Raw genomic sequence first — 27,148 nt, forward strand, 5'->3', positions numbered from 1 at the left:
TGAATGTATGAAACAAATGAACAAAATATATATTTCATGTTAAAAAATGGTTAATGTTGTAGACCAGATAAAGAGAAATGGCTGGTACAAAAAGGTTTAGCCAATCTTAAACACTGTTACTTACTGAAAATACACATTTAAATAATAATTAAATGATAGTAAAATCAAATTCACTACTGTATCCTTGCATTAAATTGTAAAATAACACTATAAACATGACTCTGGTTGTAACCATGATATTGGAATGGATTCATGATGTATTTGTGCTTTGGCTGAATCGTGAAATGTGTCAAACTATTGTGTTTACACACTTTTGATCACCTGACATTCATTAAGTCTTATTATATCATGGCCACATCACCTTCATGTCCCACTTCTGCCCCCCAAGTCATACTGTAAACAGAAACATTAGCTTCATTGAGTATTGTACAGGAAAAATAGGTCTAATAACTGAACAATAACCCATATAGCAGCATATGAAGAGAAAGAGAATGAAAAAGCAGCTCAGTGTCAGCGGCCTGTGGGCTTGACAATGTGTGTGGGAGGACAGAGGACAGTGTGTGGAGCTCCGAGCCTCACCGGCATGCCTGCTAATGTGCAGCTGGGGTCCGTGTGTTGCCAGCTCCATGTGGAATCTGAAGAAGCACTGGTCTCTGCTGTGGTACAAACAGTACTTCCCTCTGATTAGCTCTGAACAACACAAAGCACAACAGCAATGGTCAAAAGCTCTCTTCAGAACAAGGGTCAGCAGCTCTGAGTGCAGTACGGTTCATATACATGGGTAATAAAACCTGTGTTAGGATGGCTGTGGATCTTTTACATGTTATAAATGAATTGATCCATTTAACATTGACCCTCACTAGTCTTGCACATGCTTAAACATGACTCAGCCAATCAGATTTCAGAACTGGATCCATCCTCATCAACATACCAGTGATGTCATCGACATATGCCACCAGCGAGGTGCAGCTTTTATTGCATTGCTGCTCATCGTCCCGTCCAAAGCCTTTAGACAGGTGGCAGGCCACGCAGCTCCTAAAGGCAATGAGAGGAACAATAAAGAGGGAGAGAGGGAGAGAAAGAGAGAGAGAGCTTTAGTTAGAATAGGAGTAAATGTATGACCAGTGAACCAATGTATCAAAGAAAGTTAAATTTGTTTACCAGTGTGACTGACAGGAGTTTGAGCAGGTGGGACATTTCTCACAGAACGCTCCAGAATGCCGGGGGTCATCACACACACACTTGCCGCACACACATTTTCCTTGGCCGCTGCACACCAAGCCGTCTGCAGACAAGCAGCTCTCTGTGGACACCGGGCAGCCACAGTTTTCTCCTGTCCAGCCAGGCTGACACAAGCACTCCCCTGAGACACACTGACCATGACCTATTATCATACACATACATGCAAGAGATGAGGTTTATGTGGAGAACTGTGGCTCACACTTTATTATGATGGTCCCTTATGCATTTAAAAGGCCCATATCATACATTATTCTTGCACTTTTACATTTTCCCTACACTTTTGTGCTGTTTTATGTACCAAAAACAATCATAATTCATGTTTACTTCATTTTCGAATGTCTTTTAACCTTTACAATGAAAGGGGCTATTTTTGTTTCTGCGCCTTTAAGACTAATTTATCACCATCATAAAGACTAAATACTGTATCCCCATTTTTGTCGTTTTTCTTTTTTTTTCTGCATTTAATTTAATAATTCCAGCTGCCCTTTACTGTGAGTGAAATTAAATTACATTAAATTGGCAGGAATGTAGCATTAGAAGCCCAAAAAGTGCTTGAAAAGTGCTCCTTCATGTAGAGAACGTTCATCTAAAATCCAGCAAAATCTAGCTCAACAATTACTTTATCCTGAACTACTAGTCTAAAAATGCTCAAAATGTGATCAATATTTTCAGTCTACGTGTATGAAAGATGTATTAAACAGTAATAGCTACTTGCAGTTCTGTTATTTTTATTTTGCACAGTAGTCAATGGTGTGTTCGTAATTTCGTATTATTTGCTTAATGGAGAGATTAATTAGATTTCTGTTTATACAGCACATCCAGTCAGAGGCAAACCATTTTATTTATCATTTTTCACTTCTCATTTTGTCATTGTGACATACACTCACTGAGCACATTATTAGGAACACCTCCTTGTATCTACATTCATCAGCTCCACTTACTATATAGGAGCACTTTGTAGTTCTACAGTTACAGACTGTAGTCCATCTGTTTCTCTGCATACTTTGTTAGCCTCCTTTTACCCTGTTCTTCAATGGTCAGGACCCCACAGGACCCCTGCAGAGCAGTACTTCAGCAGCACTGCTGTGTCTGATCCACTCGTACCAGCACAACACACACTAACACACCACTACTATGTCAATGTCACTGCAGTGCTGAGAATGATCCACCACTCAAATAGTACCTGCTCTGTGAGGGTCCATGGGGGCCTGACCACTGAAGAATAGGGTAAAAGGGGGCTAACAAAGTATGCAGAGAAACAGATGGACTACAGTCTGTAACTGTAGAACTACAAAGTGCACCTATATAGTAAGTGGAGCTGATAAAATGGACAATGAGTGTAGAAACAAGGAGTTGGTCATAATGAAGCGCTCAATGAGTGAACAACAGCTTTATAGGGCATCTTTTTTATACATTCTATGCTGTGTAGCTCTTTGCATGTATTATTCATTGATGGGAGGTAATGCTGATTTGTCCAATAGTAATCAGCACAGGGGCCGTAAAAATGCACCAGTGCATTAGCCTGAGGGTGGCAATTCAACTGCATTGATTGTGGAATGTTGATTACAATCAGTTATAACAATATTCAATAAAGCATGTGCTCAAATTGTTGCTAAAAAGCAAAGAAGAATGCTATAAATAAACAATCTATATTGAAGTCACATTTGTGCATTCTTTGCATATTCACTGCACCAAAAGAATTTAATTAATATTTGATTATTAGATTTATCTCCTTACTCATTACAGTAATAAGTGCTGATTTTAGCTGAGACTGTGCAGCTTTGGTATTTATATTATATCAATATAAAATAACAACAAATTCTAAATGATTTATATTATATTAGTACCTCCACACACTACACCCCTGTCATAAGGGCATGAGAAGTCGTCCTTCTCGCAGAATCTTCCGTAGATGGTCCCGAGTTTGCTTTCGTCACATACACATGCCCCACACACACAGGCTCCCCTGCCGCTGCACACCAGGCCACTGCTTTCCTCTCGACAGCTGTTCATCACCCTCCGCTCGGCCACAGGACTGGCTGCAGGAACTAGGGATGGGCGTGGTTATTCAAATAAATGGATATTCAACCTCATTTTAGCATTTGTTTGATTACTGCAATATTTTATTGCAGTTGTGTGTAAAAAGTTGTAATAATGTAACACTTTCTCTACAGGGAACGAACTTAAATCTGTTATTTTTCTGCACAATTGCTGTTTATTTAAGTTACAGAATAGACTTAAGATACTATTACTGGTCTATAAATCGCTCAGTGGTGCAGGACCAGCATATTTATTTTGCAGCGATATGATTTGAACAGAACTCTCTGATCATTAGGAACTAGTCAGTCAGTCCTGCCGAAGGTGAAGACTAAACATGGAGAAGCAGCGTTTAGCTACTATGCTGCTCTTAAAAGGAACCAGTTGACAAAGAGCATTAAAAGAGCCCCGACACTGGACACTTTTAAATCCGGGGTTAAAGTGTTCCTATCTGAGCAGCTTTCAGCTCCATTTAAAACACTGTTAGTGTTTCTAGCCCTTCTCCTCTGTAACGGCACCTTATTAATTTGATTAATTTTTAACTATCCTAATTTAATTTCTAATTGAATTTTTAATTGAACGATTTTCTCTTTTAAATCTATTGCTTTTTGATTATGTTTTATTCATGTTTTTAATTTCTATTCCCTTTCCTCTACTTTTTTAAACGACTCTGTATTTTCTCATTTGTACAGCACTTTGAATGACAGCAGTGTAAGTGTTGTGTGAAAGGTGCTATATGAATAAACTTGCCTTGCCTTATTTGCAAAAGCTATGGTGCATTTTATTTTTTATATTCTACACTAAAAAGTGTAGAAAGACGTCATGTTTAAGTTCCCTGTAGAGGATGTGTAAACCTATTTTCACTTACAAAGTCAACAAAATAAGTAATTTGACCAGAAGTGTTTAATGTCTGCATACAACTGTAGCTACAGATGACCTCTAATTCTAGCTGCATGCATTAAACGAACACATTTCTTCTTTTAACCTAATTCTCCTAGTGATTAATGGGGGAGACAAAGGGTCATCCTGCCCACCAGACTTCAAGCCAACTCTCAGACTATCACACCAACCAGAGGCCCCTTTTCTTCATTGTATTCTACAGCTTAACAGTTTAAAGAATGTGTAAAAGTGCATAGTCTATTAAAATAACAAAACAGCTGAAATGCCATTCTCTACCAGGTGTGCAGATGGTATGTTCTGGATCCTCATGGCAGAGTCCTGCCTCACCACAGCTACAACCACAGGCCTGCTGGACACGCACGGTCACCGACTCATTAAAGCCCACAGGCTTCACCACCACGAGAACCTCCTTCCCTTTCTGCAGGCCCTCCGCCGGACATGACCGCATTCCCACTGTGATGTTGAAGAAGACCTTGGAGAGGGGCAGATCAGATAAGTGTGGAATCTTTCTGAAGGAAGTGCAGCACAATCAGTTTATACAAAGCATTTTCCAGTCACACTTCTGGAGAACCCCTGCACAGTCCAGCCTGGTGGTTTCACATGTTGTAACAAACGTGATTTGACTCATGAGTCAGACTCATGTGAGTTAGAGAAGAGAAACAGTAACAGATCAGAAGTACTTCATATTACTGCCAAGCCATTCATGGTGAGAACATAAAACAAAAATCTATTTACTGGCCACTTTATTAGAAACCCCCTTTCTTGTAGCTCCACCTTGCACTGGGCTTGGCTTTATGGTACAGTTATAAACCCTTGATCATGCATTTTGTCATCCTTTCTACTGCCAAATGAGCTGTACTATATCTGAGTGCCCTGTGCTGAATTTAGCTACTCTTCTTGCTGGGGTACCAGGAGAGCAGAGCCAGAATGTATTCTGATTGGTCAAACCCACTTGTCACGGAATCCTCACTGGAATTAGATGACCCCAATAAAAAAAGCAAAAAAAAAATCCACTAACTAGCCAGAATTCCTGTCTCACATAAAACCAAATGGAAAGTACAACGTCCATCAGAGCTTGAAGAAATCATACCAGCCAAAGAGAGCCAACTTTCACACTTCGGTTGTGCTATGACTCGGACTGATGACTGTGCGGTACTGCCCCATAGAAAACATCAGAGACTGTTGCTCGTCTGCTGATGCACAGTTTATGTTAGCCCTCTTCTAGCCCTTCATCAGCGGTCAGCTTCTGACCACAGAGCCACTCTTGTGTATTTTTGAGAGGTGGACCACACTCAACCTAGTATGACACTGAACGTGTTAAACTCCCAAATGCCAGTACCGCACACACTACCATTAAAGTGTCACTGCTGTGCTGAGAATGACCCACCACCCAAATAACATCTGGTCAGTGGTGGTCCTAGGGTGGTCCCATTCCATTGAGGGGGGGCTAACAAACTGTGCAGCTACAGATGAGTTACAGTCTGAAACTGTAAACCTACAAAGTGCACTTTTTGATAGGTGTACCTAATAAAATGACCGATGTATGTACATTAAGTTTGGATGATACAGTAAATTTAGACATATGATTATCATCTGAATAAACATGATAAACAATATCATTGTGATCCAAATTTAGTCACGTGTGAGTGTTACAGAGCTTCATAGCGTGCATTTTCATCCATTTTACTCTATACAAGAGAGTTGATCTTACGCACAGTTTCTTTGGTTCATTTACATATTCTCCAGCATTCTTTGCCACAATTTATGTTATAATCTTTTCAAATGATCTATAAAGTATGCATATGTATAATTAGCACAGTTGCTGATGTTCTGTTTGTATAGCCTGTAATTAAGGGCAATCTTTTATACTGTATTCATTTTTTAACTACATGATTGTACAATGGGAATTGTCAAAAAAGGAGAAGCAATAAAAAACAAATCTGTCACATATGAAAGAATGAAAGAACGTTAAAGGCTTATATCCTACATTTTTCTTGTATTTTATTTCTTTATCCAGTTCCACTATAAGTTCCATTTACAATGTTGTAACATCTTGTCCAGTTTTGTCTGTCCCTGTTTAAGCCATGTGCTTTTTGTTTGTTTTTCCATGTGCTTTTGTTGTTTTGGTTAGGTCTCCTCCCTGGTCCTGCCCCCTTATAACTGTGTTCATCTGTCTGTAGCCCTGCCCTCTATTTTTCGCAGGTGTTCCTTGTTTTCCTTGTGTATTTATAACCCCCATGCTCAGTTCAGTCTTTGTCTTGCATTTTCTCTCTGTTCCTTATTTTCTGCTCCCTGGTTTCTGTTTTTGTTACTTTATGGATTTGTTTCTTTTGTGCACTTTGGTTATTCAGTTTTTTGGACTTTGTTAAGTACTGGTTTTGTAAGAAAAGCAACTTGCACATGCGTCCAGCCTCTATGCTATTTTTCTTTAATATAACAAAAACATGCTAATTTTTAATGCTGATATATGTAAATGAGCTCTGTTCTGACTGGCTGCCCCTGCATTGTGACTCATTCAAAAAGCAGTCCAGGCAGAAACACTCCTTATAACTTTGGTGTTAATGGGTGGAGCTAAATTACTCTAGGCCTAATAGGCAGACAAATGTAAATGTGTTGGTTTTCTTCATCACAAAAACAATGAATTCAAAACAGCCTATTTTTACAGGTAAGTTTCCATGTATATATATATATATATATATATATATATATATATATATATATATATATATACACACAGCTTGGGGAGTGAACAAAAAAGTTTACATAATAGATCAACATTTAAAAAAAGTGAGGATAGGTTGTAGGTTTGCCATGATAAAGGCCGTTTAATGTCCATAATCTCAGCACTTGTTTCAAAACCGGCCATGTAAAATAAGCAGGATTTCTGTTTGACACAGATAAAGGTAGTGCTTTGGAGTTATGTATAACAAATGAATATATTATGCATTAATGCATGTATTCTAGGGATTTTGGTGTTTTCCATGTTCTATAATGTCATGGTCAGGTGAGGTAGAGCAGGCAAACACTAACTACTGCAGAACTGAGGGTGGGGAACAAGAATATAGAGAGCTGAGTCACTGAAAGGGCCTCTCCCTGAAAAATGACTTTGTAAAATGTCACTTTCAGATTGTTTTATCTCATAAGTTTCAATTATCTGAATGACTGTCAGTTGAGGAACACAAGGGGCGATTCAGAACTCAGAGGTCTCAAATGTCTTCGTATTGTAACTCTGCTATAACAGCCTATTGTAACACTGAAGGCGGCAAAACACTTTGTTTCAGATTAAATGTCGTGTTTGTCATAGTGAGAGTTTGTGTTACATCAGCGTCATGTGATTCCAGCGCATCGGGTCGTTTCCTGAAAACGGGATTGTAATAATCTGCTCAGCCCAGTTTAATCACCTCCTCCAGTACACAACGTTCTCCTTTGAGAACTTGCCTTGGAACTCACAAACACACACACATATAAAGAAACACAAGTGCATAAACACATGCACAGGTGCACGTCTACACATTCTCCATCAAAAGCCTTTGTAAGAGGTTTGCAGTGCCTGTATCTTGAGCTGTGAAGGATGTTAAAAGCTCCAGGAACTCCAACAATATCTTGTGGAGTGCAAAACCAACCTCTCTCTTTTGTGCCATTCTAAGAAACATATTGTTCACACTGGTGGTGATAGGATCCAGGCATCCATGAAACGGTTATGAATGCATTGCCTGATGCCTGGGACCTTGTTTTATTATAGTTTTGGTTTAAAACGTATTTTTATAAAGTTCTTCATAGCAGAGAGGTACATTCAGCTTTTTTTAAAGCAATACAGTACCCAAAGATTTTTTTTTTCTATTTTACAATCATCAGCATTACATATAAAGACTCGTGTAGGTTCACTGGTCGTTCTGGATAGTACATAAAACGGTTATATTTGTTACTGGGCCACTACTTTTAGTCCATTCATCATGAAATTTACAAACCATGCAAAGGACAACAGGCATTTTCAAATTATGTCTGAAACTGACAAAAATGGAGATACAAGGTTTTCTTTTGACCACAGCGATATGCAGCCATGAAATCTGTGTAAGTAATAAGACTTTTACATACTGTTTGTTTGGGTTGGACATTGGAACATCTGCCATTTCTTGCTATGCTGGATCCGTTTGGGCAGATCGGCGTCACATTGACCCAAAATCTGTGAGCCTCACTGTCCTCAACTCCTACCTCCACCCCAACATCAGACAGGAGTTTCTACAGAAAGAGAGAGAGAGAGATGGAAGGAGAGAGAGAGAGAGAGAGAGCGAGCGAGAGAGAGAGACAGAGAGAGAGAGAGAGAGAGAGAGAGAGAGACAGAGAGAGAGAGAGAGAGAGAGAGAGAGATGAGGGGAGGGGAGGGAGAAAAAGAATGAGAGAGAGAAATTAAGAAAGACAGAGAGACAGAGAAAAAGATACAGAGAGAGAGCAAGGTAGAGAGAGTGAGTGAGAGTTATAAAGAGCAAGAGAGAAAAAAGAAAGAGAAAGAGAAATTGAGAAAGAGAGCAAGAAAAAGAGTGGGAGAGATAAAGAGACAGAGAGATAGAGAGAAAGGGGAAGAGAGGAGAGAGATGCGGGGAGAGAAACAAAGAGACAGAAAAAGAAATACAGAAAGAGAGAGACATAGATAGATAGAGAGAGATGGACAGAGAGAAAAAGAAAAAGAGAGAGAGAGAGAGAAAGAGAGAGAGAGAGAGAGAGAGAGAGAGAGACGTTATTCATTGTCAAAGAGCCTCCATTGTTCCAGCCTGTAATCAGTCTTGTTAAGCAGGTTTACTCTGAGAAAAAAAGCAGTAGATCTAAAAATAGCGGTTTTCTATTGCTGTTTGTGTGGGATACGGCGGAGTGTCACCGTGGCAATCTGAGCGCTTTGATAATGCACGTCTCTGTTCGGCAGGATCTGCGGGTTTTTCAGATTCGGGGAGGAGGACAATAGATTTTTGTGCCTTCGCACAGATTATGGCCTTGCTTTGCTGAATGCCAACAGCACAAATTCCCCGCTTTCCACCTCAGCTCCCCCAGCCAGTGTTTTTCCGCTCCGACTCAGCTGCATCAGTGAGTCAGACAGGGAAACACTGAGCATCTTTATGGGTGCCCATATGCAGCTTTCCACGTGAATCCGAAAGGAAAGCACCAGCTGGGGGGATGGGGGGTGGGTGGTGAGTGTTTGACACACATGAAAGGACACCACCTCTGCACTTGTTTAATGAGTAGTACTTACAGAGCGTTTCCGTTGTGTAAAGAGGTGTGCAGAGTCAAAGTGAAACAGAAAGGGCAAAGTTTGCTTACCTTATAGGCGTCCACCACTAAGTTTGTGAGATTAGAGGCTTTGGGCAGTAATTTGCCCAGATAAGTGCCTGGAAGAAAATCCACCAAGTCCTGTTCGGAGACGGATAAACACAAGAAAGAAAAATGCAATAAATATGTGCACTTGTTCTGAGCCCCTAGTTAGCAAGGCCGCCTAATAAAGACAGTCGCAATCTTGGTTTGAGAGAAATTACCTCATACCACTTATATTGCATCTGATCCACGGCAAAGATGGAGTAAATGCTGTTTTCTAGAAGCTTCTCAGCAAGCTGCCCGACAGTCGGGTGCTCCTGGAGGACATCAAGAGATTGGAGCAAAATGAAAACAAAACAAAAAGCACTACTGGCTCAGTTGTGATGGTCAGTATGGCAAAAAAAAAACATAGTTGACAGCAGTGTAGGGTCTGCTTTATAAAGAGGTTCTAAAATCTGATTTTAGAACCTCTGAGACACATTTGAAGCTGCTGTAAAATACTTAAAATGCAAAATAGCTGTTGTGGTATACCCAACACATCAATTGGATTAAAGCAATAAGCCATTCAAGGCCATGCTTTTGCATGAAAGACACAAATTGGAGTTAAATAACAACAAAAACAAAAACTCTCTGGATGCTTGTGCGCAGACTGATTGGCTTTCTGTAAATTTCGAGTCATCTATTATATTTTTCTGTGTTCTTGTTGTGGGTTTAACCCCTTAAATGGACAGGGACTGCCAAAGTTTTATTACACACTTCTATAACCTAAGAACAGCTCAACTAGTTTGCACTGAAGTCCTTGCAGTTACTGAATAATAAGCCTTAGTAGGTAAAGTAAGATTTAATGTGGCCTAGAATTTAATGCAGCCTCGGATTTTATAATGTAGCATTGGCAAAATGCTGAGTGGTGCGCTGTGATATGCAGAGACATTGAACAGTCCTGGAAGTTGCCTTTAAGCACAGCCTCAAGTGGCTTACTGCTTTCATAAAATTACAGCATACACTATGAAAAATGAACACATTGTTATTAACAATAATCAATAAACAATTCTTTCATTCCAAAACACATTTAGCTACACTACTGTTGCCAAGTAACCATGGACTGCAGAATAAGGACAAGAATGTTCAGTTGACCATCACTGTACATTGCATTTTACTTTGTATGTTTAATATTACATCTTTATACAATACATAATACATCATATATTAAATATTACATTGGGTAATTATGAACATATTGTAATATAGCAGTGTTTAATGCAAAACGCTTCACCTTATAAGTAGCTTTTTCCTAAATTACCACTGCAACGATAATGCTAATTTATGCTAATGCACCTAACTTCCTGTATTTTGTTAGCGTCAAGCTAACAGTGCCACAAATTCATTTTGCTGCCTGGATTTCCCTTAGATCCCTTAATTTTGAAGCCTAACATAACACACTGTTTACTTTGTATGTATGAAATTTTACAGTGAATCCTTGAATAAATGCTAATTCAAAGCTTAACGAATACAGAACAGACCAGAATAGCTGATCACCAGCAAAAACAACATATGTTGTGTTTTGGATGCTGGTATGTTTGTCAAACAGCATGACCATACTGGGGTGACCAGCTAAACCAGCACTAGACCAGCAGAGACCAGCTTAGACTAGCTTAGACCAGTGTGTTTTTTCAGCAGGGTATTATTAGAGGAGGCTGTTAGCCTGTTAGCCATCTGAAAGTTGATCAGCTTAGTTCTATCTGTTAAGAAAAGAAGTTTCTAAGTTCTTATGTAGGTCATGTTTGGTACTGCTTGGTACTGTTTTGGGTAATTTCCTTTGTACATATGCTGATAGTCCCATCTATCAATACAACATAATGGCACATTAACACAAAATTCAATTCATTGGTGTTTTTCTTCAAACATTGCTCAGCCAATCAGATTAGACCAGAACTAACCATTTTATAATCTGATTAATCTACCAAGTTATAAAAACCCATAGTTCTCATTGTTCATTCGCATTACAGCTGTAATTTTGCTTGGCAATCACAGCCTACTGTTAACAGACTACATTGCTTAGCAGAAGAATTGTTTATTGCAATTGTTAATAGTAACCAATTAAATTACTTATTGAACTTTGCTGTATTTTATCATTTTATGTATTCTCATTGTTTTAGTGAAGCAATAAGCCTTGGCAAAAATATCTTGGCTTACCATGTTGGCAGACTGGGAATAGGTGTTGTCCACTAGGTGACAGCGTCCATCATTGGGCATCACAATGCCGGCCAGTTTGCTGTCCAGGGCCAGGTGGGACGGCTGGTCGGTCATGATCAGAAGGAGGTGTTTAGCCTCAGGACGCCAGCCAATGTCCTTCTGCAAAAGAGATGCCTGATTGTAAAATCTACTTAAAGCAGTAGTTTGGCGAAAAAAGAAATGTATACAATTTTCCCATTACCCCTAATGTAACCAATCAGCCAAGACGTTGTTTGTTGCAGTAGTTTTAAGTTCAATCTATTTAATATTATGACCACCATAAAGCATTGCATGGAATGGTTAATCCAAACTCATTTCTTACTTATGTGCTTTCTCTGTATGACATACTGTTAACTATAAAAATGGACAAAAGTGTGAACAAAAGTTCAGGCTTCAAGTTGGCCAACGCTTTGTAAGGTACAATATATCCAGTTTTGTAAAAAAAATCATAAAAACACGTCATATAGTGTCAGAACCAACATGAGAAAGTCAATGTAGATATGCCGTTTGTACAATATCCATTTGTGCTACATAAGCTGCTATTACTAGCTTCATTAGCCTTATAGTTCCAATGCAAAACTAAAGAAAACAAACTTCAGACACCAAACATGTCTGGATCGAATACACTTGAAGCAAAGGGGAAAAACATGTAAATATGTTGAATATATAGTAGTTCGTTAACAGTAACAAACAGATTTTGTGTTGAACTAAAACTATGCTTAGTGAAACATTTCTCAGTGTACTGAAAATATGGTGAAAGTCTGTGTGGGCCTTGGGGCAAATACTCTCAAACATATCTGACCATGTGTGAGGTCAGGGTTAACAACTGGGTTTCTGGTTAGGATTACAATAATGGTTTGGTTTAGAGTTTATGCTCACAAACAAGGATCATATCAGCGGAAGATCTAGCAGCCTTGTGCAGATCGTATGGCCTCACTCAACAGCATTCAGCACAAGCACTATAATTAAGCTGAAAAACTAAGCGCTGCTTTTAGAAACACGTGGGAACCCCTGGCAGGCATGCAGCGATCCGATCTGCGTGCAGCTTTTCTATTTCCTATTAAATGCTGGCTTGACGATCTCTGTTTCGAGACCAGGCCATTGCACATAACCGAGCAAACAGAAAGAGAAAGGAAGACAACAAGAGTCCAGTATTAACTACGGTTTTTGTTATTTATTCTCAGACTGGCCCGCTAATACAAGTATTTCATTAATCGTAGTTTGGTTCCACTTTCCGTTCCGCTGTGGCAAAGTGAGATAGTAAATGATCCACCCTGCTGCTGCTTCAAGGTCGTGTCTGAAAGGGTTGTAACAAATTAGACAGCAGCAGTATGCAATGATTCACGGAAAAAACAAAGAGGCTGATACAAAAAGACGACTCTGCTGCTATAAACCTAGTCAGCCTACTAGTAATTACTTACTCCCCGATTCATTGCTGTGAATCAGACCCCACACTTTGCATGTGAAGTTTAAAAAAAGCTGGCATAGGCCTCCTGGGCCTTACTCATGATGTCAGTAAAAAGCAATGCCAGTGTGAGTGACACAGAATGACTCAGACCCCCAGCATGCTTGACGAAGGGGCTGCTTCTACTTACATTCTCTAAGGTGGAGGGCAAATCAACTTCAATTCCCATGCATTGCTCACGAGCTTGTGCAGTGACTGTGGTCTAAAGATAGTCATTCACATTTGGCTGAAAATCAGATTTTAAGACTTTCCCCATTTCCCCCCAATCCCCTTTCACCAAATGTAGTCCATCATCCAAGATATATTTGGTGTCTGTTTGCTTCTTTAGTTTTGCACTGGAGCTACAAGGCTAATGTAGCTAACAAGTAACATCTAGCATATATCTTTTAGGTCTGCATTGTGCAAAAGGAATGCCTAAATCATCACATACACGCCTCAAACCATGTCAGGTTGTCAAGTAATCATCGACAAAAGCTGACTGTGTGATGTGCAGTTTACACAATGCTAACCTGGTGGTGCTTGCTAGCTACATTAGCCGCATAGCTTCTGTGCAAAACTGAGGAAATTGGACACCAAACATGTCCTGAGGTAAAAGAAACATTATAAATTAGATTTATAGGCCAAACCACTGCTTTAAGATTTAAAAAAGCTTGTTTATGGAGAAAGATTCACTGTGTTTACATTATGACGGTAAATTATCAACGGCAAGCCAAATGTTTCATATATTTCAATGAAGCGGTGAGAATTCAGAAACCATCAGTGTCAAAGTGCAGCGTACCACAACAGTCAGTGGAGTGTTCCATCAGGAAATATGACAGAATTAATATTAATTAAGATTGGTTGATTGTTGTTGTTTGATTGTTGGAAGGAAATATTAAAGAATTAATATTAATTAAGATTGTTTGATTGTTGTTGTTTGTTGGAAGGAAATATTAAAGAATTAAAATTAATTAAGATTGGGTGATTGTTGTTGTTTGATTGTTGGAAGGAAATATTAAAGAATTAATGGAATGGAAAAAGTCACCACAAGCTGCCGTCACGTTTCCATGGTAGCACGTTTATAGTTTGGTTCTGAACATTGAACATATTAAATATATTGTCATGCGATGAATACATGACTTAAGGATTTGTGGTGCAACTAAATTCAGTAAAAGGATATTTTAAAACTAACTGGTATTAACTAGGGACTTCACTGTCACCATGGCAACACTTTTACGGCTGCACGCCGCTGTTGGTCACATCCATGACATACTGAATGACTTTTCTCAACTGCAACAGGTAAAAGCAGCATGAGACTAATCCTGAGTTAGGCTTCATCCCCAACTATGGGCCAGACTCATAAAATGCACAGCCAGATTTATTGTGACGTTAAGAGCAAATAGCATCATGGCAACATGCTGCTCATTCACAAATGAGGATAACTGGCATGTTTTGCCGCTTGTGTGATGTGAGGCTCTGCTGCACTTCTCCTGAATTTACAAGTGACTGTAGTGATTAAATTTTAGCTTTCATTCCCTTTTTTCAATTTATGATTGATTTTATAAAGCAATATAAGTTTTTCTAGTCAAAATTTAATATTGTAATATTGTATAGTAATTAGAATTTCAGTAGGTCAATTTAATTTTTAATTCTGTGGAAAAAATAACCCTGTTATGTCATGTGATTCATGTAAAAATGGTTACTGCAATTATATTGAATTTTAAAAAAGGCTTAAATTCTTACTAATGAGAAATGGATTTTTTATATGTCATTTTTTTCTAGTGTCAACAGAAAAAAATAGTTTATGATAAAGAAACTTTGTTTAATGATTACAGGTTAAAACCATATTCACCAAACAACTTACTCTTATCTGCCAGCCCTTCTTCTATTAAAATTCATAGCTCTGTTTCCGAGAATTTTGGTTTTGTTTTGTTACTTTATTTTTGTATCTTTCATCATATCCATTTTGGCAGCCAAGAGGAGCTTAATGGCAGGCCTTATGTGTAATATGTATGACTCATGCCTATTTACATGCTCATTTTAATTGGCTCTTGCCAAAAGTGACTTTATGAATAGGTTCTATTTACTGTGCTGCACATTTTATGGCCCATTACCTTTTAGCAGAGAGACTCCAGTGTAGGACTCTAGGTTTAAACCATGACCAATCTGAACCACAATAAAAGGCCAGATTGCAAACGCTCTCTTTGGGTTGGATTTCTGGTCCCAGCCTGAAAAGGATTACCGATGAAAAATCTGCATTAATCATGCAATTTGGCCCAAGACTAGAGGGTTAACTGGGCGGCCAGAAGACTGACCCCTCCAGTCCGGCCAACCACAGCATGACTGTGTAGGATTCTGAATGGAATCCCACACACTTGAGGCATCCAGAAATGCTTTTGAACTTGTGTTGATATGAACTTCTTCACAAACCAGAGGAGCCAGGCTGGTGGACTTTCTAAGGAATGAATATAAAGATAGATAAAAGAACACCACATACCCCAAAACAGTAGTAGCCTGAAGCCTGGACTTTGTCTGTACTTTTGTCCATTTTTAGAAATAAACAGTAAACCACAGAGTAAAAGCCACTTAAGCCAGTGTAGATGACATTACTAAACAACTCGATGCAGTTTGAAGCAAGTGAGGGGTGACTTAGGCATGCTGTGTACACAATGCTAATTGGTAAGCTTCCGTTACTTGTTAGCTACATTAGCCTCGTGGCTGAAGTGCAAAACTAAACAAGGTAACTCTGATTAACTACATTTAGGTTAAGGTGAAGATTTTTTAGTGAACTGTTCATCAGACGTATCACAGAGAGTCTTTGCCCAATGTGTGGCCTGTAAGGACATTTGACATGGCCTGACAGGAAGTTATACCTCACCCCCTCACCCAATGAGAGATATCTAAGATATTTTCATACTTTATATATAACTTATTAAACTCTTATTTTCTTTTTAAAATTGTGTTTTGAAGCATTTACTAATAAAATATTGTGTAATGTTATAAAACACATTTCCAAAGCTTGTTTTTTTGGCCCTCGGCCCACCACGGACATTACACTTTGGCCCCCAAGGACAAAAAGTTTGGGCTCCCCTGTGACAGATACTGCAGAGAAACAAAGAAATGAGAGGGCAGTGATGGTACAACAGTGTCACAGGTCACTGAAGTCACACTCATGTGTTCACCTGACACACGGCTGCCTGCAGCATGGCATCGAAGCCCCCCTCCGGCGTGTCCATGTTACCGGAGATCTTCTGCTGCTGGATCACCTGCTTAAAATCTGTCATGTTCTCCGTCACAGGAAGGACGTGGATGAAGCCGTGAGCTGGTCGGCAATGAACCTCATAATCACTACAAAGAGAGAGAGAGAAAGAGAGTGAGAGAGAAAAAGGGAAAGAAAGAAAGAAAGAAAGAAGAGAAAAAGAAAAAGATAAAAGAGGGAAGAAAGAGGGGAGAGAAGAAAATGAGAGAGAAAGAAAAACAATAAGAGGCAGAAAACAGAGAGAGAGAGAGAGAGAGAGAGAGAGAGAAAAGAGATGGAGGAGGGAAGAAAGAGGGGGAGAGAAGAAAGTGGTAGAGAGGGGAGAGAAAATGAGGGTTGGAGAGACGCAGAAAAAGAGAAAAAGATGAAAGAAGGAAGAGGGAGAGAGAAAGAGAGAGAGACATGATGGAAGAAATAGAGATGAGGAAAGAGATGAAAGTAGAAAGTGGGAAGAAAGATAGATGAGGAAAAAGATCAAATTAAAAAGAAAGAGGAAAGAAAGGGGAGAGAGAGTTACAGACAGAAAAATAAAGCAAGGAAGAAAGATAGAGTGAGTGAGAGAGAGGGAGATGAAAGAGTAAAGAAAGGATAGGGAGAGAGAAAAGAAAGAGTGATGGAGAAGGGGAGAGAGAAAGAGAAAAAAAGAAAAAAAAAACAGAAGGGAAGAAGGCAGGGAAACAGTAGAGGGGGAGAGAGAGGGAGAGAAAGACAAAGAGAGAGGGGAGAGACAAAGAGAGAAGCAGAGAAAAAGGGAAATAGAGGAGGACAAAAGGACATAAACAAAGAGAGAAACGAAGGCTATAAAGGGAATAGAGATTACATGAGCCTCTCTGGAGCAAATTCCCACATTACAGTGAATGAGATCACCCTGGAATGTGCTGGTGTTCCCCGGCCTACTTCAGCCAGTTCACAGGGTTAGTCAACCGAGCGGTGACATCTTTCTGCATCGCTCCAAAAAACCACTTGGAGCCTTAGCGTATGTGATTATTCAGAAAATGTATAAATAAATAACGAACCATATAAATATCTATTTCATATAAATATTGATTTGTTTTGTCTTTATTTGGAACTTTTCTGTCTGCATTTGCGGTTGTGTGGTTAAAGTGGATTATTCATGTGATAAGATACTCATTAGTCACCCGCTATAACAGTCAGTATTAGACATCACTCTAAAAAATGCTGACAAAAGCTCACTAACAAAAACTGGCTTTTCCAAAATGCCTAAAACACGCCTGGTTCTCAGCCTTGTTTCCTCTTTGTTGCATTTGACAAAGAGGTCATTGTACATGGTTAAAAAGTAAGCTGTTCATTTCTGAAGGATTAGCCTTCGCAAGTCGGCCACCTTACAAAGTCCAGTTCTTATGTAATTTAGTTTCAGTCAGTTAAGATTTATGAGCTAAGATGACTTCTGTATTAGATGTAAGAGGTGCTGGATAGTAATGTATTTTGTTACTGTACTAACTCTGTTTTGAGTATCTGTATCTTTCCGTTTTATGACACTTTTACTTTCTTTAGATTTCAAAGTAAAATACCTCACTTTTTCACCTTTTTTTCACGCAAATGTGTCGCTATATGTTACTCTATATGTATATATGTAGCTATATGTATTTTAATTTTCTATTGATAGTAGCTCGTTTCACAATGCACTGTACTACAGTCCCCAGCATGCACTGCGACATAATGTGCACTCAGACTATCCTACTCCAAAAACAATCTATGGGACAACGGTTACATGTCAGTTCAACACACTTCTACACAATTCCACACCAGTCATATCACCAAACGCACTACAGTTCAGCCAATAAAAGCATTTAACATTAGCTCAGCAGCTCAGAGATTTAGCCCAAGTGTTAATTAACTTGCAGCAAAGAAAAGATGCCAGGTGTCTAGTTCAAGCAAATAGGCAGGTTTAAAAGACCAAGCACCTGGGGACATTTAAATTTTGAATATTTCAAGTATTCATGTAATATTTCAAGGTCTAATACAAGTGCCCATATTTTACTGTTGAAGTTTTTGCGTATTTTGAATAAACAATGTTCAGTTTAAAGCAAAATGTTCATTAAAAATGAAATAAACCATAGTTGTTCTCTGGCCCACAAGTTTATTGAGGTTTTTTAATATGGCGTTTTTATTGGTTGAGTTTGACACCCCTGCTCTAAAATGAGTGAAACTGGATTTTTTTAAATATCCAAAAAATATAATGCACTTTCAAACTGAAGCAAACCAATCATAACACCTTTTACTAAACCTCTCGCCAAAATCGTCTAATCACACATTAGCAACCGTAACTAGGTCTGGGAACCTCAAGATTTAAAGGAGAATTCCATCGATTCTTCCAAATTTCTTCATTTTCAGTGGTTTGATGTGAAATGGTTCAGTAGATAAACTGACCGACACTGATTTCTTTACAGTGGTGGTGATAGAAACCAGAAGTCACAATGTCTACAACACAAACACAGCTGTTTCATTTAATGACCAGTGAATCTACACGCATCTGCTGATTTTGAAGTAATGTTGATGATATAAAAAATAAAATAGTGTTTAATCTGAAAGAAATGCATTTTCTTTGGCTACCATTTTGCCTTACAACACCCCACACACACACAAAAAATGTAAAAACAATATGTTTTAAGCCAAAACCTAATAGCAAAACTATCATTTACACATCAGGCATTGCATTAGTAAACATTTCATTTGATGATAATTTTTTGTGAGGAAACTTTCAGAGGAGGAAGTCTGGATCCCATCACCACCACTGTGAATGATTCTGACTCAAAGTTTCTCTAGAGCAGAGCATTTCACTTCAGAACACTCTGAATGACTTTGTTTGCATCTTAGCAATTTAGTTATTCAGAAATTATGAAAAAATCCTCTTTAACAATATGGCGATGGTGTGTGGGAGGTTTTTAAATGGTGTGCCTGCTGATATTCTAAGAGTTTGGAGGGCCGAGTGAAATATGAACCATTTCCTGAACTGAAGACGCAAGAGGAGAGGTGTAGGATGTGGATTAAACAGTGTGCAAGGCCACGTCACCCCTCAAAAATCACACAACACAGGCACAACCGTTCTAAGGCTAGATTAGCTAACTGCTGTACAATGAGGCTACTCCTTTTCTGACTGATATCTGTGCATTTCATCTTTATCCTTTTAGGCTGCCACAATATTTCAGTGTTTTGTATGCAGTCTTCAAATGCACACTGGACATCTTTTTGTCTACTCCTTTCTGAAAATTTGGATGTATCCAAGGTTAGATCGAAAGAACTAAGAATTCCACAAGCTAAATCGTCATCTATAGGGATTTCATTGCCTTAGTTGCTCAATAGCTGAGAAACAGCGAGAGAATGGTCAGCTGAATGATCTGCTTGACCTGTTGCACCCATACAGAACATAGAAAGCTAGCTATGGCTGTGCTGTGTGGGTGTCTGCTCTTTTCTATGGTGTTGTGCTTCATTTGTGCTGGGAAAGCACTATTTTGTGAACTGACCATTGATCTTTCCCAGGATGCATAAGCAACAAAAGCAGTACTGTTATTTTGAAATATGCAAATGTAATTTGTTTCTGATTAATACCGGTTTTTAATAAACTGGAGCATTCGCCTGTTTCTTTTTTTTTATCTCTGTTTGTTCATCAAAATATTGTATATAAAATAGCCAGAATAACCTACATTTACATTTACTTAAGTACACTTAAAAGCAAACTTTCATGCTTCAACTCATTTAGAGCATTTCTACTTGTACTTAAGTTATATATAACCAATGTGTCTCTAATTCCACTTAATAACAGGAGTACTGGACCTAAACTGTTAACAGGCTTATTCATAATGATCTCACTCCTTAAATGCCTTGGAGTTACTTAATCAGTTTGCATTGTTTTCCATGTAGTTACTGAACAATAAGCCTTGGGGTGTAGAAAAAGTAGGGATTTTAAGAGGTTAAATGGCTCAGAATGTTAATAATTCATGTCACATTAGCAGTATTTATGTATATTTTTTCAAATAAAAGCAATTTGGATGCTTACATAAAGCTTTTATTGTATTATTCTGGATGTCTCTTCACCTTTAAAAAGAACCATATTTAACGGCCAAAGTAAATCTAAAATGTTTTTATCGGGCAAAATATTAAAAACAGAAATTAAAAATATTTGAACAGATGTTAATACTACTTTCTAACAGGCAAAAGTGTAGCAAAAACTATTCGGAATGGTGTTTCACGTTTGAAAGCCATTTGTCTCATATGCACCTCTGTTACACTCAAGCTTGAATGTACGACTGTCAGACACTGCTGGAATTTAGTAAATATTATAAGCCATTCACACCATCAGTTTTGAGGAGTGGGGAGTGCTATAGGTGATGCATACGGAAAGCCGGCTAGTCTCCATGCTAAGATAACAGCTAATAGCTCACCCCAAGAGACTGGCTTTTCCTTCCACTTTCTTTTCCCTGTTAACTCATTAACTCACTATAATCTGATGTGTGCTCCTTTGACCATAAACTGGACTAGCTGCAACTCACTACACAAGAAGTGGGGATCAGCGCATGTTGCACTGTTTGTACTTCACATCATATGCATTTACTTGCATACTGGTATTACCTTAAAAAGAACTGAAACTGGTATACCAGACAAACTGGTTTATCGCCCACTACCTTGTCACAATGGTCAAAATCCAGCACTGAATGCAATTGGCTTGTCTATGCACAGGGACAAATGAAGACAGCAGCAAAAAATGGTATTGACAGAACTAACAGAAGAGTATTACTAATATATCTATCTATAATACCAAGGTTAGACCACACATAATGTGAGGACACACACATGGTTACTGTGAGATCAATGACCACCTCACTCTGCCTCACTTCCATCAGAAGTGAGACAGATTTCTAGCTTAGTACACAAAAAGGCTGTCTTTGTTTAAAGCTAACCAATCACACCCCTGTATACTGAGGGTGGGGGAAAGAACCTTGGCTCACCTTGCATCTGCATCTTAATCCTTTCGTTTTCTCAAGAACTTCTCTTTTATAAGGAAAACAACATATCTATGTCTGCTTTCCAGGTTATTTGGAAAACACAGATGAAGATAAACTCTTTTCATAGGAAAGGTCACTTCACCTTTATAACAACAAAATAAAGAACTGCATGTTGCATTTGTTTCCATTTAACCAATTCTATAGTAGGTTTTAACTGTCTAAGCTTAAAGAACTGTTCATTTTTTAACACAGACATTGCAGCAAATCTTGAGTTCAAAGGCATGAATTAAAACTATGGATGCATTGTTATGGGAAATGGGATGCTGCCATTTGATAGTTTTCATGTACGTATCTGCTGATGCCTATAAAGTAACACTTAAGTAACACTTAAGTACAAGTAACACTTATGACGTAGAATTTGGGTCTTGATTCACCTGATTAGCATTACAGGGCTACTAATGCAGTTACATGAATGAAATGCAGACATTTTAGTGGAGTAGCCCAGTGCTGCACATTCTGCTCTTCCAGAGTGTAATAAATACAGCACAAAACATTAGTTTGAAATATTGGTTAAATCTAAACATCTGTGCTGAAAATTCTGCTTTTTATTTTGCTGATATGAGGATGATTCTAATATCATTGGGCATCCCTAAAAATATGTCAATAATATGTGCTTTTAAATCAACATTTGTTAAATGGGAAAATTACAAATTATGCATTGATAATTACATTAAGCAATTATGAGTGAATTTGATACAATTGCACAAACTATAGTTTCAAAACATACGTTCAAGGTTTTGAATGTATGTTCCACACAGTCCATATATAGAAAATTAAACTGTAAAAACATCCTTTGTTTTGGTGATTTCATACATCTGCCTATTCACCCTACAGCAGTTCACATTGAAGTTATAAGGAGTGTTTCAGCCTAGACTGCTTTTTGGAATGAGGCACAATACAGAGCAGCCAATTAACCCTGCTGTATTTACATATATCAGTCTTAAAGGTACAGTAACAAAAACAGCCTGTTTAATCAGCCCCCTATTAAAGAGAGAGGTTTGAAAATGGTCATGTAAAATGAATTTCGAATTCTTTTTGGAATTCACACAAACATTGTAAGTGAACATCAAGCGAAATCGAAAAATACTAGAAAAATGTGAGATATGCCAGTTTAAAGTGTGATTAATCATGACAAACTACAGAAAATAAAGATTTACTTTATCGTATTTGTTGTTTGATGCCACCATAGCTAACATTCGTGACTGTATGGGTCTGTCTTCAGACACAAGATCAAGTCCTGCCCACAAGGAACGTATGACTGAACATTTTACTCAAGACTTTGTTTAATCTGTGTATTTATACGTACTTTTTAGAGTGAACAATCTTGAAAGGATTTCACATAATGGCATACAATGGCTTACCTGCAAGGGTTAATGATTTTAGAAGGGTGCACATCAATGTAGGGTGAGACCGGCTTGTCCACGAATGACCCGAACCCCACTCGAAAGTCGCTGGAATGCTCCCTCATGCGGTGAGAAAGCGTCACTCCAACAGTCTTCAGGCGGTCCAGGTTGTCCTGCATGGAGGCCGAGACGTCCACCAGGTAGTACAGGTCCACAGGATAGCGCTCCAACTGCTTCACCTCCACAATGAAGCTTGCCTCACTGCCTGAGACAGGAAATGACATCATTACCAGCCACTTATCAAAGGAAACTAAAAAAGTCTAATCTTAGTTTAGGACAGTAACGAAGTAAATGTAATTCGTTACTATACTTAAGTAGTTTTTTTGTGTATCTGTACTTTACTGAACTTTTTCCATTTTGGGTGACTTTTTACTTTCACTCCACTACATTTCAAAGTCACATTTTTACTACACTACACTACATATTATGGAAAATCTGTTGTTCCTTTTGGCTTATGTGTGTATAAAAATGTAGCATGTCAAAACGAAAGAAGCGCAAAGCAAGAACACCAATCAGGGCACAGCGCGCACTTTGTTTTGAGCTTGTTTTGACCTGTTGGACATACCGACCCAGTGCAAGCATACGGTTCAACGTCAGTGCAGCAGCGTAAAATTTTGGAAGTGTCTATTCAACATAAATGATGGAACTAAGCTAACTTTGTGTAAATAGACCACAATATAGAAATATGTACACATATGCAGTTGTGACTGGCGTGTCTTTTTTCTGAATTTATACACTTTCATTATACATAACACATATTTCATATTTATTTATTTATACATTTGTTTTTGCTAGTTCATGTTTATGAACAGAAACCTACAGATGCAGTTTAGTAAAGGAAAACTCATTTGTGAATCTGAATTTAAAGCAAGTTTTTATTAAACTCAAACTTGTAACTAAGTTGCAAATAAATCTTAAACTGAAACTTTGCTTGTTCACAAAAGGTGATTTCAGAGCCTCTTGGTTCTACCTAATGGAAACTGTTTGCCTTCAGTGTTTTCTGTTTATGATAATTTTAATAGACATCAGCATCACTAATTAATGACATTCTATTAAAAGACTGGTTCACCAAGAGTGACACTGGAGTATTCTCACCTAAAATGAGTTAATGAAACAATTGTCTTGTTACTAAAACAGTAATAGGACATTAGTCATAGAGTCATAATTAATCTTTTAGTACTTTTACTTTCAATACTTAAGTACATTTGAAGGCAAATACTTTTGATCTTTTACTCAAGTGGAGGTCTAAAGGGAGGACTTCTGCTTTTACTGGAGTAATATTTTACCTTTGGTATCTCTACTTTAACTCAAGTACATGATTTGTGTACTTCATCCACCACTGTTAATTTTGGACACAGATCAAGAGAAGCCTAATACCATCGGCTGCTCTAGTGACAAAACCTCTGATGACCCAAATTGTAACTTTATAGAAGAAAGAATGATTCCATTCATCAGTGCTGTCTCACTATAATACCCAGCAGGCATTACACAAATACATCATACAACCATTGAGGATCCCTTTGGTGTCAAACAATCCTGACTGCTAACCCCTAATCTGCTGGTTAATAAATACAACCATGCTAATAAGCCTTAGTAACGTAACTCTTACTTGGCTTCTCAAACAAAATCGTAAAGAAAACAGCGACTCCATCTTTATTCTGAACAAAAAGGTCACCAGAGTCAAGTATTTCACACATTCAGCCAGAGAAAAGAAGCAAAACTGAGGTAATGTATCTATGTAGCCAGAGTCCTTGCTAATTTTAGCTTTTAGCTTGTTGTCCTCCTCATCTGGCGAGCCATTTCTGTCAACTGAATAATCCATTTTCTCCATTGTAATGAAAATCTGAAGACAGCTGCTTCAGTTATACAGCATTATGTAGCATTTACCTCAGTCGTTGAACAAAACTGTAAAAAAAACAGTAATTCCAAACAAAAATAACACCAGAGACAAGTATTTTCCACATTAAGCCAAGGAAAAGAAGCAAAACTGAGGTAATGTATCTAGGTAGCCAGAGTCCTTGCTAACTTTAGCATTTAGCTTGTTGTACTCCTTATCTGATGAGTCATTTCTGTCAAATGAATAAGACATTCTCTCCATTATAATGAAAATTTGAAGACGGTTACTACAGTGTGGCATTTACCTCAGTCGTTGAACAAAATTGTTAAGAAAACAGCAATTCTAACTTAATTCCGAACAAAAAGGACACCAGAAACAAGCTTTTTATCCTTTCTGTCAGAGAAAAGAGGCCAAACTGAGGTAAGGTGTCTATATAGCCAGCTAACATGCTAGCTTTAGTTTTTTGCTTGTTGTCCTCCTCATCCGACATGTCATCTGTCAGCTGAGTAATCCATTTTTTTCCATTGTAATGAAGATTTAAAGACAGTTACTTCAGTTATACAGCTGCAAAAAGATAAGTTCCTCCATCTGCACCCAGATTCATCAGAAAGAGGTTTCCCTAGTCTTTAAACATGAAAATCTCACTCTGGAAACTACCACGGCACCACTGTAGGATGTGATTAGGCATGTTTACAACAGATGTAGCCACGGTTATGTTTTTCATGTTGGCCAGACCATCCTTTTAACTTCATTGTACGTCGGTCTCTAATGTTTTCCCAAATTTGACAATTCATCATGAAGTGTTCCCACTATACTCAATGTAAAGGGCAGCTGGAATAAATGCAAGAACTGAAAGATATTTACACTAAAACTGATTATGTTAGAAGTGTTTGCTTTGTTTCCTCTTCCTTACCTGGCCGCAGCTGGATAGAGATGTCTCTGGGGGCCACCTGTGAGCTGCTCAGGGTGGCGTTCACCTCCACTTTCACTCTGGGGTTCTCTATAAACTCCTCCCCACAGCCTTTTAGCAGCAGCTGAGCAGCAGAATCACATCTTTCGCTTACATGTGCTCCATCCAGAAACCTCTGTTAGGACAGGCAAAAAGTCAAGGATTATTAATGAATGTATCTCTACTATCACAAAACCTCATGTATTGTATGTCCAAAAGTTTTCAGACACCCCAGTAATTAGTTTTGAGTTGAATAATGAGGTGCACTCATTGTTGACACAAGCAATAAGTTGTACACAGCTTGTACAGGGAGATTCACTCGAAAGAGTCCCCGAATATTCTGTTGTAACTCACGTTAGGATGAAGAAATCTGAACCAAAAAAATACGTATGTGACGTATGTGTAATTGATTGAATTGATTGCTTGAAATTGATTGATTACATACAACGCTTGAAGTGATATCCGTTTTCTGCCAGACACATGAAGGGGTAAGGGGGTATGCACCCAGAAGTTGCAAACGGAGGTTAAACCTTGCGATGGCTGTCCGGCACCTACCACATCACTATGACGCAACGGCATCCCAGCTTGTTTGAAGCTCCATATACTGAGGAGCACATTGCATGTTGTTTTGTTCAGATTGCTTCATCCTAATGAGAGTAATTATAGAATATTTGGGGCCTCTTTCAAGTGAATCTCCCTGTATAATCTCTATTGAAAGCATTGCCATTAGAATAGGATTCTGTGGTGCAGCTGTAGAAGTTAAAGGTCACAATGAGACCTCCAATGCCAAACATCAGCTAGACGGGTATAAACCTTCCAATATTTGTCTGTAGAGCAGTGGAACTGTGTTTTTTGGAGTGATGGAGCTCCATCCAATACCTTTGGGATGAGCTGAAGCACCGTGTTCCAGAACGAATCAATCAACATCAGCACCTGACCTCACTAATGCTCAATCAAATCCTCACAGCAATGTTCCAACATCTATTGCAAAGCCTTTACAGAAGAGTAGAGGTTGATACTGCAGCAAAAAGGGGTACTGTATTTTTTTTATCTCTCATATTTTGCTCCCACATAGTTGTCCAGTGATGCTCAATCCCATTCCTGGTAATCTACTACCCTGGAAGTTTAGTTCTAGCACATTTGGTTCTAATATTTAGACTCTGCTGAAGGTCTTGAGTAACTGGATCAGGTGTTAGATTGGGTCTGGAAATAAACTCTGTAAGCCGGTAGATCTCCAGGAGCAGAGTTGGGTAGTCATGCTCTTGTCTCTTAGTGTTGTATGTCTCATGTCATGACTTTACCCTTTAATCTGACATAGTCATGGTCAGCTCACGCCCTGTTATATGTATGTGTGTATGTTTATGAATCAAGCAACCCAAAACTTGCCAGACAGGAATGATGAGTGTGCCAGAACACAACTGCGGAACACTCAATTATCACGTGACCAGACCCAGCTGGCACACTGCATAGTGACTTAGAGACAGAACATGCTGTCCTTTCCCAATAAGTTCATGGCCAGT

At 38.5% G+C, this 27,148-nt stretch overlaps 1 protein-coding gene across 1 annotated transcript in view; it reads right to left on the bottom strand.

Moving 5' to 3' along the window:
* Positions 1-27,148, bottom strand: part of itgb8 (integrin, beta 8) — a 39,390-nt gene that overhangs the window by 7,423 nt on the left and 4,819 nt on the right. The window contains exons 3-14 of the mRNA XM_036567553.1: positions 25,593-25,764; positions 22,801-23,047; positions 16,339-16,504; positions 11,674-11,832; positions 9,702-9,797; positions 9,490-9,579; positions 8,275-8,418; positions 4,456-4,651; positions 3,090-3,290; positions 1,162-1,384; positions 932-1,035; positions 580-690 (exon numbers count right to left, since the gene is read on the bottom strand). Of these exons, the coding sequence (XP_036423446.1) occupies positions 580-690; positions 932-1,035; positions 1,162-1,384; positions 3,090-3,290; positions 4,456-4,651; positions 8,275-8,418; positions 9,490-9,579; positions 9,702-9,797; positions 11,674-11,832; positions 16,339-16,504; positions 22,801-23,047; positions 25,593-25,764 (1,909 nt within the window). The remainder of the gene's footprint in view (positions 1-579; positions 691-931; positions 1,036-1,161; positions 1,385-3,089; positions 3,291-4,455; positions 4,652-8,274; positions 8,419-9,489; positions 9,580-9,701; positions 9,798-11,673; positions 11,833-16,338; positions 16,505-22,800; positions 23,048-25,592; positions 25,765-27,148) is intronic.

Source organism: Colossoma macropomum, unplaced genomic scaffold (genome assembly GCF_904425465.1).
Source record: "Colossoma macropomum unplaced genomic scaffold, Colossoma_macropomum, whole genome shotgun sequence".
Lineage (NCBI taxonomy): Eukaryota > Metazoa > Chordata > Actinopteri > Characiformes > Serrasalmidae > Colossoma > Colossoma macropomum.